This window comes from Notamacropus eugenii, chromosome 1 (genome assembly GCF_028372415.1).
Source record: "Notamacropus eugenii isolate mMacEug1 chromosome 1, mMacEug1.pri_v2, whole genome shotgun sequence".
In the NCBI taxonomy this organism is placed as follows: Eukaryota; Metazoa; Chordata; class Mammalia; order Diprotodontia; family Macropodidae; genus Notamacropus; species Notamacropus eugenii.
In genome coordinates, this window is record NC_092872.1 from 291,286,811 (window position 1) to 291,302,652 (window position 15,842).

General features: G+C 45.8%; 1 protein-coding gene across 9 annotated transcripts in view; it reads right to left on the reverse strand.

Annotated features, from left to right (window-relative positions):
* The window catches only part of CFAP46 (cilia and flagella associated protein 46), a 135,891-nt gene that overhangs the window by 55,404 nt on the left and 64,645 nt on the right, over positions 1-15,842 (reverse strand). For 8 of the 9 annotated variants that reach the window (XR_011971720.1, XR_011971721.1, XR_011971722.1 and 5 more), the window contains 7 exons: positions 13,387-13,594; positions 8,992-9,197; positions 4,623-4,916; positions 3,527-3,676; positions 2,991-3,139; positions 1,866-1,964; positions 824-950 (listed from right to left, as the gene is read on the reverse strand). Coding sequence is in view for 6 of the 9 variants with exons in the window: in XM_072629131.1 (XP_072485232.1) it covers positions 824-950; positions 1,866-1,964; positions 2,991-3,139; positions 3,527-3,676; positions 4,623-4,916; positions 8,992-9,197; positions 13,387-13,594 (1,233 nt within the window). In the remaining 3 variants the exon portion in view is untranslated. The remainder of the gene's footprint in view (positions 1-823; positions 951-1,865; positions 1,965-2,990; positions 3,140-3,526; positions 3,677-4,622; positions 4,917-8,991; positions 9,198-13,386; positions 13,595-15,842) is intronic. The other variant, XM_072629133.1, reaches the window with a different exon arrangement.

Below are 15,842 nucleotides of genomic sequence, written 5' to 3' on the forward strand. Positions count from 1 at the left end.
TGCTTTCCCAAAGACCATGGCAAGCATGGTACTGTTAACAGCTTCTCATCCCCTACTGGATAATGTTCCTACTCTTCAGTCTGACGATCAAGGCTCCTCCCTCCCGCTCCCCCATTCATTCCACTCCTTCCAATCTGCCTCCTGCTCACGTCTCCAGCTTTTCCTTCTGCTGCTTCTCCTCTGGCCAACGGGGCACATCAGTTCCTTCCACTCCTGTCCATCCACTTGACTCCTCCCCAACTCTCACAGTTGACTCAACTTAAGGGACACCTTCTGGACGAAGACTTCCCGTATCAAAGCCTTGCTTCAGAACAAAGTGCTGTCTCCCTCCTTTGCAATACAACAGCAGAGATTCCCTGTAGCCCCAGAGCACTGATTCTTCTGCTTGCATTCTTCATTAGAGGTTTATGCATGTCTCATGTCTCCCCAAGACCAGGGCTAAGCCTACTAGCTCCCTCAGCTTTGTGCTGGGCATAAGTGCACATGCCCCTTGGCACTGCCTGGTGGCAGACCACTATCCTGGGTGCTGGAGAAGATAACAGCTTGGATCTCATGTGAGGCTTGCCCTCAAGGACTTTGTCTTCTAGCTGAGGGGGTTTGAGACAAGATCCCAACACAGATGACCACAGTGTATTGTGTAAGATTACAGAGGGGCTCAGCATCAGTCAGAGCACAGAGCATTGCCCCTGGGAGAGGGAATGGGGAGGACAAAAACAGGCAAAGCTCCATGGATGATCCTGCATAGCCCAGTACAAATAAACCAAGTAAAATCTGGGGCATGGACAAGTGTCTGAGAGAAGAGGGCCCCCCCAAACCCCATGACCTTTTCCTTGGCCTCCAGAACAATAGGCACAGGCATGCTCGGCTTCATGGGCCTATTTTCATCATTCGCCACTTCTTTCAGAAATTCGCTCCTTTTCTCTTTCCTTGATCTCACTTCATTTCTACAACTAATGAGAACACAAATTTAAAAGTGTCAAAGATGTCAGAATTATAAGGATTAAAACCTGCGCCAAGGGCACTGTCATGAAAAATAAAAACTATTGTCATTCCCATCAGCTTCTGTCCATTCATTCTCCAATATGAGCACCCCACTGACTCAGTTTTTCCAATGGTAAAGCATTCTGGGAGGATGAGAGAATTGGTTACCCTTCAAATAAGCTTCATTTCCCTTAACACATGAAGAACTGGACTGTCCACTTTGCAGAAGAGAAGACTGAGGTGTAGAGAGAAAGAGAGATTTGTATGTGTCAGAACTAGGGCTCAAACCTAGATCCTGGCCCTTTTCATTTTTTCAAAATAATAATTGATTTTTTTCAATCAGGAAGAATTTGCCTTCTCTCTATCCTTTCCCCCTTGATTGAGAATGAAAACAAAACAAAATCCCTGTTATAAATATGTGGAGCCCAGCAAAATAAATTCCCAAATTGGCCATTTTCCCATAATACTATTGCTTCATTCTGTCCTCTGAGTCCTTCACTCCATGGGGATGTGAGGAGAAGTTTTCAGCATTAGTGCTCTGGAGTTGTGACTGATCCCTCTGGTGATCACAGCTCCTAATCTTTTTAGTTGTTCATCTTTACAATACTGTCGTCACTGTGTCAATAACACCCTTACATTTCTCTCTCATTAGTTCATATAAGTCTTTTCAGGTTTCTCTGAAACCAGTCTCTTCCTAATTTCTTATAGCACAGAGATTGTTCAGCCATTCCTCAATTGACTGGCAACCATTCAGATTTCTTTTCTTTGCCTCCTCAAAAAGAGCTATTTTAAGGTTTCTTGAAGGGCATGTGGCCCCCAGGCTGACCTACTCTGCTGCCCCTCCTTCCAAACTTGACTGGAAATCCCCCAGGTGCCACACCTACCTAGCTTGCTCCAGCTCATTGATGTAGACCCCTCCCACAATTTCCTCATGGTAGGCTGCTGCTTCTGACAACCGCAACTCGGAGCAGGCCAGAGCCAGCCTGTGGACATAAGAGTCACTGTGAGCACTGACCCAGGACAGGCTGAGGGCTGGTCCCACCCAACAGAGCCCTGCCTCTACCCAGAAGAAGAGACTGTCCTGGGGATCCAGGGGGCAAGGAGCCCAGGCAGGGCTTCAGCCCAGGCCTCAGATATCATGGTCAATATAGTGAGGGAAGAGACTTAGAGGAAGGGGGAGTGCAGAGGAGCAGTTGCCCAGGTTGGGAAGCTCTACATTTAGAGATGGGTGACTGGGCAAGTCCCTTCTTCTCCACAGATTTCAGTGCCCTTGTTTGTAAAATGGGCTCAAAGGCCTTGTGACATTGCCAGAGAAAATCAGCCTGAATGTGTTTCAAGTGGCAAACACATCCCCCATCCTGATACTGCAATGGCTCATTGTCAGCTTCACTAAGAGTTACATGTCCAGTGCTCCCTGGGCCCTGCCCTCCCCGGAGGCTCAGGCACACCCATGTTCTGCCCTCCAGAGGGGCCACAAAGGGCAAACAGTGGCCTTGGAGCTGTCTCTCCAGGTCTCCACAACAGAGATGGCTCCTTCGGCCTTGGGAAGCCCGCTCACGGAGCCTTCACGTGCCTGACTTACACCAAGCACCTTTGCAGACCACCACTGTGACCTGAGTTGACCTGTCTGTCTCTTCTAGAAAGCCTAGCACTGGGGGTGGAGAAGCCTCAGCTCTAAGTAAATCTGTTTTGTGCTGCCCTAAATTACTTCTAATTTAACCCCTTGGGAAAAGGAGACAGGGACCAGTAGGGGGCACCATAGTGCACAGAGTGCAGGAACTCTCAATTTTCTGAGTTCAAATATGGTCTCAGACTCTTGCTCAGATCTAGCTGTGTGACCTTGGGCAAGTCAGTTTACTCTGCCTCAATTTCTTCATATGTAAAATGATCTGAACAGGAAAATGGCAAACCACTCCACTCTCTGTGCCAATAAAACTCCTAATGGGATCTTAGACAGCACTTGGCAAGAACAAGGAAAACAATTATAACAGGAGATGGGCTGCACAGACCTGAGGTGGTAGAGGTCTGAGACGGTTTTACTTTCTATAATCAGGTCAGAGATCACCACAGCAAACTGGAGGATGGGAAGGGTGAGGTGGATGAGGTAAAGTGAGTTCAGTGCCTTCACTAACTGGTCCAGGTAGTACAGGCTGAAATTCTGGGTGGACACAAAGTACAAGACCAGGGGTCAGAGGTGAACCTAGGAGGCTTCAGGGATGGGGGCAGGGACTGAAGGCTACTTCACACTTAGGAAGGAAGGGAGGGGAGGAGGGAGGGAGAGTATGGATTTTTCTCTTCTCTCTCCTCATCCAAAAGAACAGCAGCACAGAAAGCAGGGCTCCCAGGAGGCCCAAATCTCCCTTCCTCCTGTACTGAAAAACAACTTCTTGCTCACACATACACACAGAAAGATGTCTCCAGCAACACCCTTCTGCCATTCTCACTTCTCATACTAGCACCACATCCATATCTTAGGCATGGGGGCAGCTACTTGGAAAAGGGCATAAACGTCCACCAGGGCAGATTGACACAAAGGATCACTCACAGGCTTCAGGATTGTATTGCTATTGATGGTAGAGTCGCTGGCATCCTGGATAAAGAGGGCGATTACCTCCTTGTGGCAGTGGTAGAATGCCCACTCCTCCACACTGGCAGGCAAAGCTTCCATTGGCTTATTGGCCATTATCAACTGGATCTGCCAAGAGTGGAGATCAATATTAACTCCATGATAGAGTGATAGTTTCTCCATTCCCCAGGCATCAGTTCTCACAAGGTTTCTCCATGAATCCCAAAATGGTCACTCACTTAATAAAGCAAACTTGTGAGCATAGTAGGGCTTATCAGGAGAATTCAATGCATCTCCCTCTCCCCAACCATCTGATCACAAGGATTAGAAGAGGACTCTCTCTCCAGGTTTTCTCAAAGATGGCTGACAACAGTCAAGAGCAACAGACTTTTATCTTCTCCCTCTATAGTCTCTAAGGGTGAACTTTGTTAATTGCTTCACCCATTTTGGAAAGCATTAATGTATTTTATCTTCCATGGACTGCCAGAAAATAGCAAGAAGGTGTGTGTGTGTTGTGTGTGTGTGTATGTGTGAGGGGGAATGGCAGAAATTCCTCCCTCCAATGACTTGCAGCAGAAGAGCATGATAGTGGGAGCAGTTGCCCAAGAGTCTGCATAGAATCCCTAGACCTCACAGTCCTGTCTACCTTCCTCTGACTTTGTTCCCATGTTTAAGGATGGACTAGGAATTAGTGAGATGGAGAAATGGACATTTTCAGCCAAGGGCACTCCTGCTTGGATAATCCTGAGATTAGCAGTTCCTCAGGATGACAGTTGGGTATGCTTCTCAGAGATGAGGACATAGGCAGGTGAGGCTTCAGGGGACACCAGAGTCATACCCTGCTCCCTCCCTCTTTGGGCTACCCCTTGGGAGAGAATTGGGAGTATGTATGCAACATGGAGCAGGCAGGGGGGACATTAAGGTGCTTTCCTCCTGACTTGCCAGAAAAACTGTGAGAAAACTACTAGAAGTGTGCCACCTGGAAGAAACGAGCCTCCCCCACCTGGGTCTGGGCTTCACGATCCACTACTGTGCTCCCCAAAGATGGGCCACCTTCCAAGAGAAATCCACTCACTCTTAACAGCTCTTTGCTGGGCTTCTTCTCCTTTTGCTTGTCTTTATCTTTGTCCTTCCCTTTCTCCTTCTTTCCCTCCTTGCCTTTCTCTTTCCCTTTCTCCTTCTTCTCCTCCTTGCCTTTCTCCTTCTTGTCCTCCTTCCCTTTCTCCTTTTTGTCCTCCTTGCCTTTTTCCTTTTTCTCCTCCTCCTTGCCCTTCTCTTTTTCCTTTTTAAGGGATTGGGACTGTACACTTGGTTCTTCTGGGCTTTCTTGGAAGGTTAGAAGAATATTCCCCACGGTTTGTAAAGAGACCTGGATAAGAGAATAGAAACTGAAATCCCGACCTGTTAGCAGTGAACACCCTCACAGTGCACATCTCCTCCCACTCCCCATCGGCTCAGAGATGGTTGCCCAATAGGAGCTCTGAAGTTACTCCAGGGAAGCCTGGTGATACTTCTTCATCCAAAGGCAAATGGGCCTTTTATGAAATAAGAACAGTGGCATTGATGGAGTCCATTGCCCTACTACAAGAACACCATGAGGAAAGAAATCTCACCTCTTTTGCTGAGAGTTGCCCTTTAAGCTTCCCTCTTACTGCGCCCATCTCATCCCCCACAAGGTTATGGAAGGCCAGCTTCTTGGAGCACCCTGTGCTACACTGATACCTCTTCTCACACCCAGAAAGGAGACCTTGACTTGGATGTGTACAGAGAATGAGGAATAAGACCAAGGGGCTTTGGTAGGGAAGCACTTCCCCCTTGAAATGCTTTTTCCTTTCCATGGGACATGTTGCATACTACTGGACATGGGTCCAGTGGCTGTGAGACTAGGAGAAGGGAAGGAATGTAAGGAACAAATAAGAGCTGGCCCTTACAAGAGACTGGATGGGCACATGGCTAGTGCAAGGATCCAGGCTCTGGGAGTTGAGTAGCTGGGAGTTGAGGAGGATGACAGTGTTACAGAAGGAAGTAAACCTGGTGGGTTTAACAAGGAATAGGACAGAGAGCTTGACCTTCATTGCTGCCAAAGCCCTGAAATGTATTGTAATGGAACAGTGAGTAACTGCACAGAAAGGGAAGCAAAAAAGGGATCCCAAAAAGCAGTTGTATTTCTTAAAGCATCTTTCTTTTCAGTGGATTTTTGTGTCTCTTTTTCCATTTGGCCAATTCTGCTTTGGGGGTTTGCTTATGAGAAAGACCTTTTGATTGCCTGGACGGAACTCTAAGTAGCCATTTGTTAAGAGCTCCCTGACTACTCAGAGATTTGTGCTCTGTCATTCAGGTGTTGGTATGTATGTGGTTGTATTACTTTGTTCAGACAGCAAGATCCCTGTCTGTTGAATCTTTGTGCCTATTTCTCTGCTTGTATTTTCTCTGTTTGTATTTTCTCCACATTCTCCACATGCTGACCTTTCCCCTGAACTAGTGAATATAATTAAAGTAAGACTGTTGACCCCTTTAAAAGTTGTCTTTCCTTTAGCAAAGTAGATCAAAGAACCTGTGCTAGCAGGCCATTCTGGGCGTGCTACGGTGCTTGCTACTACATTTGGCATAGCTGGCAGGATCTGTGCAGATTAAAGGGGAAGGAGGGGGTTTTGTGGGACTGGGAGAATTATCTGCTGTTTCTCAGTTGTGGTGGCTATGGTTCTGTGGAGCCCCAGGAGCAGCAGTGGTCTGAGGGGAAACAAGTGAGTAGCAGTGATGGGAGCAGTTTCTCAGGTGTCCAGAGCAGGGCTCCTGGGAGCTAACCTCTCCTTCTCAGTGGAGCACTGGCTGTGAAAGGAAAACATGCTTATGGGAAGTGGGGATGGCCAGAGCCAAGGCTGAGGTGGAGTAGCTCCACCCCAGACTGTGAAGTGTATTATATTCAGAACCCAGACTAGGAAAGATAAAAACTTTATAGCAAGGCAGGAGCACTGAGGATGCTTTCCTGCCATGTTCCCCTGTGATGGTTTGGGACCCAGGGGGTGGAGTTATCTACAGTGAAATGGGAGGAAGTACCATAATACCCAGGAACCCACACTTTTGGCTTTGTTGCCCAGACACCTCTGAGGACTTGGAAGGGGGAGGGGGGAGTTGGAGCAGTGTAAAGATAGGGACTTGGTTTGTTAGAGTCTACATCTGAGTGCGCCAGGAGGAAGCCAGTAATGGCAGCATGGGGAGAAGGACACATTCTCAAGAAGAGTTTTACTTTGACAATTTTGTTTTTGGAGTAAAGGAGGAGGAGCTGGTTACTCATTCTCCAAAGATTTTGTATGGGGTGTTAAGTTATGTTATATACTTTTGTGTTTTTTTAAGGCCTGTGGTCACCCTGGTAATGAGTTGTTATGTTGCTATGTATTTGGTAAATGTGAAGCTCATGACGTGTTTATTTTGTGGGAATTATGTCGTACTTATTTAGATGTTAATGCCTATCCAGATACAAGTTGCCCCTAAAGTCCCATCAGCCTATGTAACGGACACGAAAGATCTTGGGACTGAATGTCTAGGGCCCTCCCCTTTTTGATCATGGTTTTTGGTAGTCCAATACTTTTAAAATGATATCTCCTCAATCTATTTTACAGGTTGGTTATTCTTCTGATGGGCTTTTCACCATTTCTTTTTTTTATTTAATTGATTTTGTTTTATTGTTTCTTGGTGTCTCATGGAGTCATTAGTTTTCCCCCTTGGCCAATTCTAATTTTTAAGGAGTTATTTTCTTCAGTAACCCTTTATAGTTCTTTTCCTATTTGGCTAATTATGCTTTTGAAGCCACTCTCCTCTTCACTGGATTTTGTGTCTCTTTTTAACATTTAGCTCTTCTGTTCTAAAATGTCATTTTCTTCAGGATTTTTTTTTTACTCTTTTCCCAAGTTGTTGATTCTCTTTTCATAATTTTCTTTTCTTACTCTCCCTTTTTCCTATTTTTTCCCTCTACATCTCTCATTTTAAAAAAAAATGGAGCTCTTCTGGGAATTCTTTTGGGGCCTGAGACTAATTAACATTTTTCTTTGAGGTCTGCATGTAGCTGTTTTAACTTTGTTAACTTCCTCTGCATTTGTGTCTTGATCTTTCCTGTCATCATAGTGATTTCTTATGGTCAGTTTTTTTGGGGGGATTTACTCATTTTTCCAGCCTATTTCTTGACTTTTAACTTTACATTAAAGTTGGGTTCTGCTCCGAGGGTCGCACTGTCCCAAGCTTCAGGGTGTTCATGTTGCTATTTTGAGAGTAGCTCTGGGGGCTCCGTAGGTATTTGGTTCTTCCAAGGTGGTATGATCTAACGAGAGGTGTGGTCATTGCTTTTCTGCCCTGTGTTCTGGTGTTTAGTCAGGAAGGGATTTTGTTCCCCTGTAGCCACCAGGGTTAGTGTTTCTCCTGGCCCTGGAACTGTGACCAGGTCCCCCACTCTTTTATAGTTATGATTGCAATTGCTGCCCTCTATCTTGGAATTGAGACCAGGGACTCTACTCCGTTGAAAGCAATCACAAGCATTTCTCTCCACCATGGAACGATAACCAGGGCTCTCTGCCACAAGTGCTATCTTTTATACCTTTTGGTCCTGGAATCATAATCTGGAACTGCATATAAGCAATGCAACAGGGTCCTGGAACCAGGTCCAGTAAAATGTCCCCTGAAATCTCCTAGTGATCAATTGCCCCACCTTCCTCCCCCTCCCCGCCATGGGCTCCCACAGTTGCTGCTGCAGCCACTGCAGCCATCCCCAAGACTATATTGCCTGAACTACAGTCCTCAGGCCCACCCCTACACTGGTGAGGTAAGCCTTTCCTGCTGACCTCGTAAGTTGACTGAGGCTAGAAAATTGTTTCACCCTAACCTTATGTTGGTTCTGCCACTACACAATTTGATTTGTGGCATTGTTCTAAAGTTGTTTGGAGGGGAATTTGGGAGATCTTGGCTTAATGCTTCTCTACTCTGCCATCTTGACTCCTGGAACCTAAGCAGACTTTTGTTGACTCAAAGCAAGTCAATTATTTGAAAAGTAGTTATTCATCAATTAACTAATTAGCATTTTTAAAAAATTAAAATAATGTTACAGGACAGTGCTGTGCTAACCAAAGCAAAGGATGTGAATGTGTGACCTAGAAGAGGGCAAGGAGTTAAATAATGAGCAGATTGAGTTTGAAGCCCAACTTTCTGGTCATTGATAGTTCAGAAGTTCTTGGAAGAGAAGGTAGAAACTGACATCTCTAGGGGTCTGCACAGGATGTGGGCTGTCCCAGACCAACCAGGACAGTCCCACAGGTCAGTCAGTCTCTCAAGCCCTAGGATTCAGGTCCTGCCCTCATTCTCCTAAAGATGTCATGTCACAATTCAGACTTCTGTGTATCAAGAATGGCAGCCCCTACCAGAAGAGGGCACCTCTCCATGGAGGTTTGGATTCTTACCTCCCAAATGCGCATGATGTATCTGTAGGCCATCAAACAATTCTCCTCAAATTGGGAAGACCCGGGGCCTGCCACTAGTGCCATGAGTGTATGGGCATAGGCCAGTGTCTCCAGCTGCCTCACACTGGTTAAGGTCTCCCAGGTCACCTTTGGAGCTGCCTCAGAAGACTCTTGCAACAGTTCCTCTTGGTTTGAAGATGCTTTCTCTACAAATCAAAAGCAAACCCCATGCTTAACAAATAGCATTTCACAGAACTCTTCTAAAATGAAACAAACTGAATCTCAGAGAGGACAGTGCATAGCTTCAATTAAAGGAGAAGTCAGGGTGGATGGAGAGGAGATGAAGTCCTCACTTAATCCTCTGCCCTGTTCTCCCCCCACCTCCTTCCAGTCTTCCTCTCCTGGTCTTCGATCTACTGCACAGAGCTTCTTGGCAGTGAGGTTGTCATCACTCAGGCACAAGGGTTTCAGTCCCAGTGGCCAACACTAGCATGGTAGCTGGGGCTGCAGCAGATGTCCAGGTCAGGCAGCCCATTTTACAGCCTCAGATGCCTCTCCACAAACATATAAAGTATTCATACCATAAGTAAGATTAACTTGAAATGTGAATGCAAGAAGTCAAATTGGACCTCCTCAGCATCTCTGGAACATAGCAGGGGGAGACAAAGAACTAGACAACAGCTCTGAAAGAGAATGCCCTATGCCTGAAAAAAGAACAAGAAAGGCACAATGGCATGGGGGCCACTGGGGAAGGGGAAAACAAAGTAGCATCACATACAAATGGAAAGAAATTCAGAAGATACAGGGGAGAGGCATGATGGTGAAGACTTGGGTGAGGATCCACAGAGACAGAGACTGAAGCAAAATTCTCCTCAAAATAAACCACAGATAACTTGGTCAGAAAGAGGAAAGAGGTCAGGAGGAGTTTCAGGAAAGTGACTGCTAACCTGAGCTGGCACAATAAAGAGAGAGGACTTCAATTATCCAGAAACTGGTAAGCACTCTCCCCCTGTCCCAAAGAAGATAACTTCCTCCTTCAAAGGTAGAGGAACCAGCAAATCACAATTCTATGCTGGATCTTACACTTGCTAACAAGAAGAAGCTTATTGTGAGGGTATAACTGATGAGAATCTGTAAGAATTTTGACAGGGAGGAAATCCAGTCATGGCCAGACGTACTCTCAATTTTTAGAAAGTAAAATCACAGAATCATTGGATTGCAGGGTTAGAAGGGAGACATTTTGGTCTAGTTCTACTGATCCCATGCAAACAGCAGTAGCAACAAATGACACCCCCCTTGAAACAAAAAAATCCTTCCACAACATGCATGAGTGGTCATTTCTCCATTTCTGGAATACCTCCATGGAGGGGAACCTCTGACTTTCCAACACAGTCCTTTCCATTTCTGGAGAGCCCAAATTCTTAGGGAGTTTTTTCTTAAAAGGAAGTTTCATGATGCTCGGAGAAAATGTAGATAAGATCACATAGACTAAAGAAAATTCTAAAAGGGAAGTGTGCCCAGGAGAGTTGAGAAATGCTCAAGAATGAAATTTTATACAAGTCATTCCCCAATTGATAAATTGTCAAAGGATATGAATAGGGAGTTTCGGAGGAAGAAATTAAAGCTATCTATAAGTCATAAAAATGCTCTAAATCACTATTGATTAGAGAGATGTAAACCAAAACAACTCTGAGGTACCACATCAGACCTATCAGATTGACTAACATGACAAAACAGGAAGATGATAAATATGGGAGAAGATGTGGGGGAGTTGGAACACTAATCCATTGTTGGTGGAGCTGTGAGCTAATCCAACCACTCTGGAGAGCGATTTGAACTATGCCCAAAGGGCTGCAAAGATATGCATACCCTTTGACCCAGCAATATTGCTTGTAGGACTGTATCCCAAAGAAATCATAAAAATGGGAAAGGGTCCCAAGTGTACAAAAATATTTATAGCAGCTCTCTTTGTGGTAGCCAAGAACTAGAAATGGAGGGAATGTCCATCAATTGGTGAATGGCTGAACAAGTTGTGTATATGAATGTAATGGAATCGTATTGTGCTTTAAGAAATGACAAACAGAAAGACTTCAGAGAGGACTGGAAGGACTTATATGAACTGATGCTGAGTGAAAGGAGCAGAACCAGGAGATCATTATACACAGTAACAACCACAGTGTGTGAGGCACTTTTCTGGTAGACTTAGCCCTTCCCAGCAATGTAAGGACCTAAAACATTCCCAAATGACTCAAGGCAAAATCACATCCACAGAAAGAACTATGGAATTGGAATGCAGAATGAAGCAGAATATTTCTCTTGTGCTATATTTTGTTTTGTTTGGGTTTTTCTCATGGTTTCTCCCATTCATTTTAATTCTTCCATGTAACATGACTGATGTGAAGGTGTGCTTAATAGGAATGTATGTGGGGAGCCCATATGGGATTGCCTGCCATCTCAGGGAGGGAGGGAGGGAGTAGGGAAGGAGAGAAAAATCTAAGACTTATGGAATTCATTGTAGAAAACTGAAAACAACAAAAACAATAACAAAAAAGAATGAAATTCTAAAGACTCAAAGAGAAACTAGTTAGATAAGCATTAAAAGGGAAAGGAACCTGGAGCCTGATGTGGATGCACAGGGGCCTCACCAGCCAGCTCAGATTTTAAAAAGACATGCCAGGAAGATGGAGCTACATGCAGGAAACAGAGGGTAAATTCCTAGTCTAAGTCCTGTGCAAACAGGATCAGGTGTGCTGTAGTTTGTAGGAAGCCTAAGTACAAAGAGGAGGGTTTTGAGATGACATTGGGGCAGGATAACAGCGAGGGCTTTGATAAGTAGATGTTGGAGTGACTTCCCTGATACCTGTGCTTGTTTTCTCTGCCAAGGAGAATCCTCGTTTGAATAAAAAGAAGAAAACAGAAAGGGACCAGAGAGCTGGATACACTCAAGGTCTGGAGTGGAGCACATGAATTGATGATGCTCAAGGTCAGGAAAGAGATAACAAGATAGAGACTTTTGTTACTCTCCATGAGTCTAAGGCACTTGACTCTGGCAAGCTGTATCTTTGGGTAGGGTGCTGAAGGATGAGCCGTGGCTTAAATGTTTTGAAAAGGGAAGATGCTTTCTTGTCTTTCTGTCTTCTGTTCCCATCAGCCCCTCTTCCTCTCACTGGAGAACTTCCTCTTCCTAACCTCAGCTTAGATCATGTCACTCCCTACTCAGTAAATCTCAGTGGCTTCCTATTCCTTCTAGAATCAAATATAAAAAATCCTCTGCTTGGTTGGTTCAAAGCCCTTCACCCCCTCCTCCATTTCCAGGCTTCTTACTCCTGACTCTGTCTCCTTCCTTATCTCTCCTCCCTTCACCTGTACCCTCCCCTCTCCTTCCCTCCCCTCTCTCCCTTTCTGTCCCTCTGTCTCTGTCTTTCCTCTCTCCCTCCCCCACTATTCTCATGCCCTCAAACTGGAACTTCCTTCAGCGTTTGGCTCAAACATCCCCGTCTCCAGAAAGCCTTCCCAGATCCCTCCCTGGTCTTACTGTTTTGATTTTTTGTAATCTGTCTTTATCTCCTTTCTCTGTTCTCTGATTGATAGGATGGAAGCTCACTGAGGTCAGGGACTGTTTCAATCTTGATTCTACATAACCCCATGATAAACTCCTAGCTCTTGAGCACTCTCCCACCCCCAGGAGGCCTCTCCCTCTGACTGGAGAGGGTGAAGGGGTAGATGAGAGAGCTCCTCCCCCAGATCCTTCGCTTTTTAAGGAGGGCACTGACAGAATTCACTTCACCATTTCCCACCTGGCTACTTTGCTAGACCTTCATTATATCCAGAAACTCCTTATTCTGTAGGATGAAATCAAATCTGAAACCTTGTGCTCCTCTGCCCCTCTCCCTTTACCTTCTTTTTACGTGTTGTTTCTCCTACTAGAGGGCAGCTAGGTGGCGCCACAGTGGATAGAGTGCCCAGTTTGGAGTCAGGAAGACTCCTCCTGAGTTCAAATCTGGCCTCAGATACTTACTAGTTGTGTGACCCTGGGCAAGTCACTTCACCCCATTTGCCTCAGTTCCCTCATCTGTAAAATGAACTGGAGAAGGAAATGGCAAACCACTCCAGTATCTCTGCCAAGAAAACTTTGAATGGGATCACAGAGTCACATGCCACTAAGGTGATAACAACTACTCTCCCATTATTAGATTGTGCACTCTTTGAGAGGAACACATTTTTTCTGATTCTTGTATCCCCAGTGCTAAGTGCCATGCCTGGCACATAGAAGGTGCTTAATCTGTGTTTCTTGGTTCTGAATCAGGCTTGCAGATCAGCTGATGGTTTTCAGTGGGGCAGGGCCTATGGGGGATTTCTAGAGAAGGGTGGAGCCCCCAGCCAGGGAACAGGTACCACTAGCAGCATCCTCCTTCACATCAGTATCCTCCATTGGGACCGGTGAAATCTCCTCCATCAAGCTGTTTTGTGTCTTCATTCCAAGGAGGAGGTCAACAGCCCAATTCAGGTGGAAGAAGATGTTGTGAATAGGAAACTGATTGTAATACAGCCACTCCGAGAACTCCAGCAGGTAATCAATCTTCTTCCAGGTGCTCTCAGGTTTCTTGGGGGAAAGAAACAAAGAAATCTCAAGGAGTGGATAGACCCATTAAGGCAGTTTTGAATAAGTGAGAAACCAAGATGAGGCATTTGGAAGACACCATGAAAGCTTGGCCTGTGGCAGAGATTAATAAATGCTCATAGAGTTGTTGCTGAAATGAATGGAATTTTCCAAAGGAAATAAATGAAGGCTGGTGCCTGGAGGCACTCAGCAAACCACCAGGGATGTCGCTCACTGTTCTGACTCAAGAGCCCGGGGCTTTAGTGTATTTTTTGTTAGAAAATCAGTTCTATAACCAGAATAGTCAGCAGAAAAACATTTATTCAGCTCCCACCTACTGTGTGCCAGGCACTGTTCTAAGCACACCCCAACTAAGGCAAAATCAACTTTTGTCTACTGGGGAAAAAAAGACCAAAACAAGCAAACAAGTCATCTTAAGAAGCAAAAACATGCCTCCCCCATAGTTTCCTTCCCTTCCACCTCGAACCCCAGTGGGGGACAGCGGGCAGTGTCTCCCAGACTTGCTTGCCCCCCAAACTGCCTCTAGGCTATCCCAGGACTTGTGTGTGAGGGAAGGGACTTCTTCTTTTCTTTCCCCCTTCAACCTGGCTGCTTAGCTGTTCACAGGTAGGTGATCTTGGGTGAGATGAGGGTTAAGAAGTCCATTCCTTCCAAAGAGTAACCAGAAGAGCCCATCTGCCCCCCCCCCCCCCATGCATGATAGTCTCAGGACCCTGTCATTGCCTAAGGACTTCTGGGCCCTGCTCCCCACTCCACCACTGCTCCCTTGGGCCTCCCTGACCTTGCCACCTACGCTGTAGCCGAACCAAAGTTTGTACCCAATTAGGGCATGAGACCCTTGAGAACAGCTGCGTCCAACTTTTCCTATTTGTATCCTGGGGACTTACACAAGCACACAGGAAGGGCAGAATACGTTTGTGCTTTTTCATTCATCTGCTCATTTATTAAGGGCTTATTGTATACCACGCACTGTGAAAAGTACTCTCTATCTATCCACAGGTGGGTCAGAAGGACTCCAGGATCCATGCTGCGTGCACTGTGGTGCCCCCTAGTCGCCCCATCTAGCCATACATGTGCTGTTGTCTTTCTACGCTCCCCATCCCTATCCAGGCATCCAGTGGTTAGGGATAGCACATTTGGGTCTGTTTCTCCACACTCCATCTGTTTACTTCCCCATTGAAGGTGTCAGGGAGGAAACATAAGAAGAGCAGGCTCCTTATGAAACACCATTGCACACACACCTAAGGGATCTGAATGATGTGCTCAGGACAAGGCACAAGGCACAAGGCACATACTCAGGATGAGGTCTGAGCTCTTACATGTTGCATCCCCTCCTCACATACAGCCCATGCCCTTGCCCTGCATTCTGACACCACATCACTTGTGGGGTGGTCTCTGCTTTAGGCAGCCAGGCCCAAGAATGGCAAACATGACTTGGCTTAGTGCTTAGTCAGACCACCAGGAAAAGAGGAAGAGAAAGGGAAAGCATTTATTAAACACCTACTATGTACCAGAGGGAAGCAGTGGATAGAACATTGGGCCTCAAATCAGGAACACATGAGTTCAAATCTGGCCCAAGACACTGTGTTGACCCCAAGCAAATCACTTTACTCTATTTGCCTCAGTTTCCTCATTTGTATAATGAGCTGGAGAAGGAAATGGTAAGTCATTCCAGTATCTTTGCCAAAAAGATCCTCAAAATGCAAATGGGGTCATGGAGAGTCAGAGACAATTGAAATAACTCAACAACATGTGCCAGGCACTTCTATTATCATCTCAATTTTACAGATGAGGAAACTGAGCAGAGATGAAATGACTTGTCCAGGGCCACTGCTTTTAAGTCTCTGAGGCTGTATTTGAACCCAGGTCTTTCTGACTCCAGTCTCAGCATCCGATCTACTGTGCTACCTACCTGCCTAGTCTTAATAGAAGGGAATAGATTTTCAAAAAAATAAAAGAAAATATAAATTGGCCAATTACTTATTAAACCTAAATGGAAAAAGAAATACTAAGCCATGCCAACTGGGGGGAATGGCATGCTTGGAGCCGTCCTTTCTCTCTGGTGGTGCTCCCTGCTGGCAGTGGACTCTTTCCTCTGGCACTAGCAGCCTCTGCTTGATGCCCCACCTCCTGCAACCTGTGTTCCCTCCCCCAACCCATCCCTACCACTGCTCTCACAAGCAGCCATCCCAAGAGGCTCAGTTCCTGGGAGACCTGTTTGCCAGCCCTC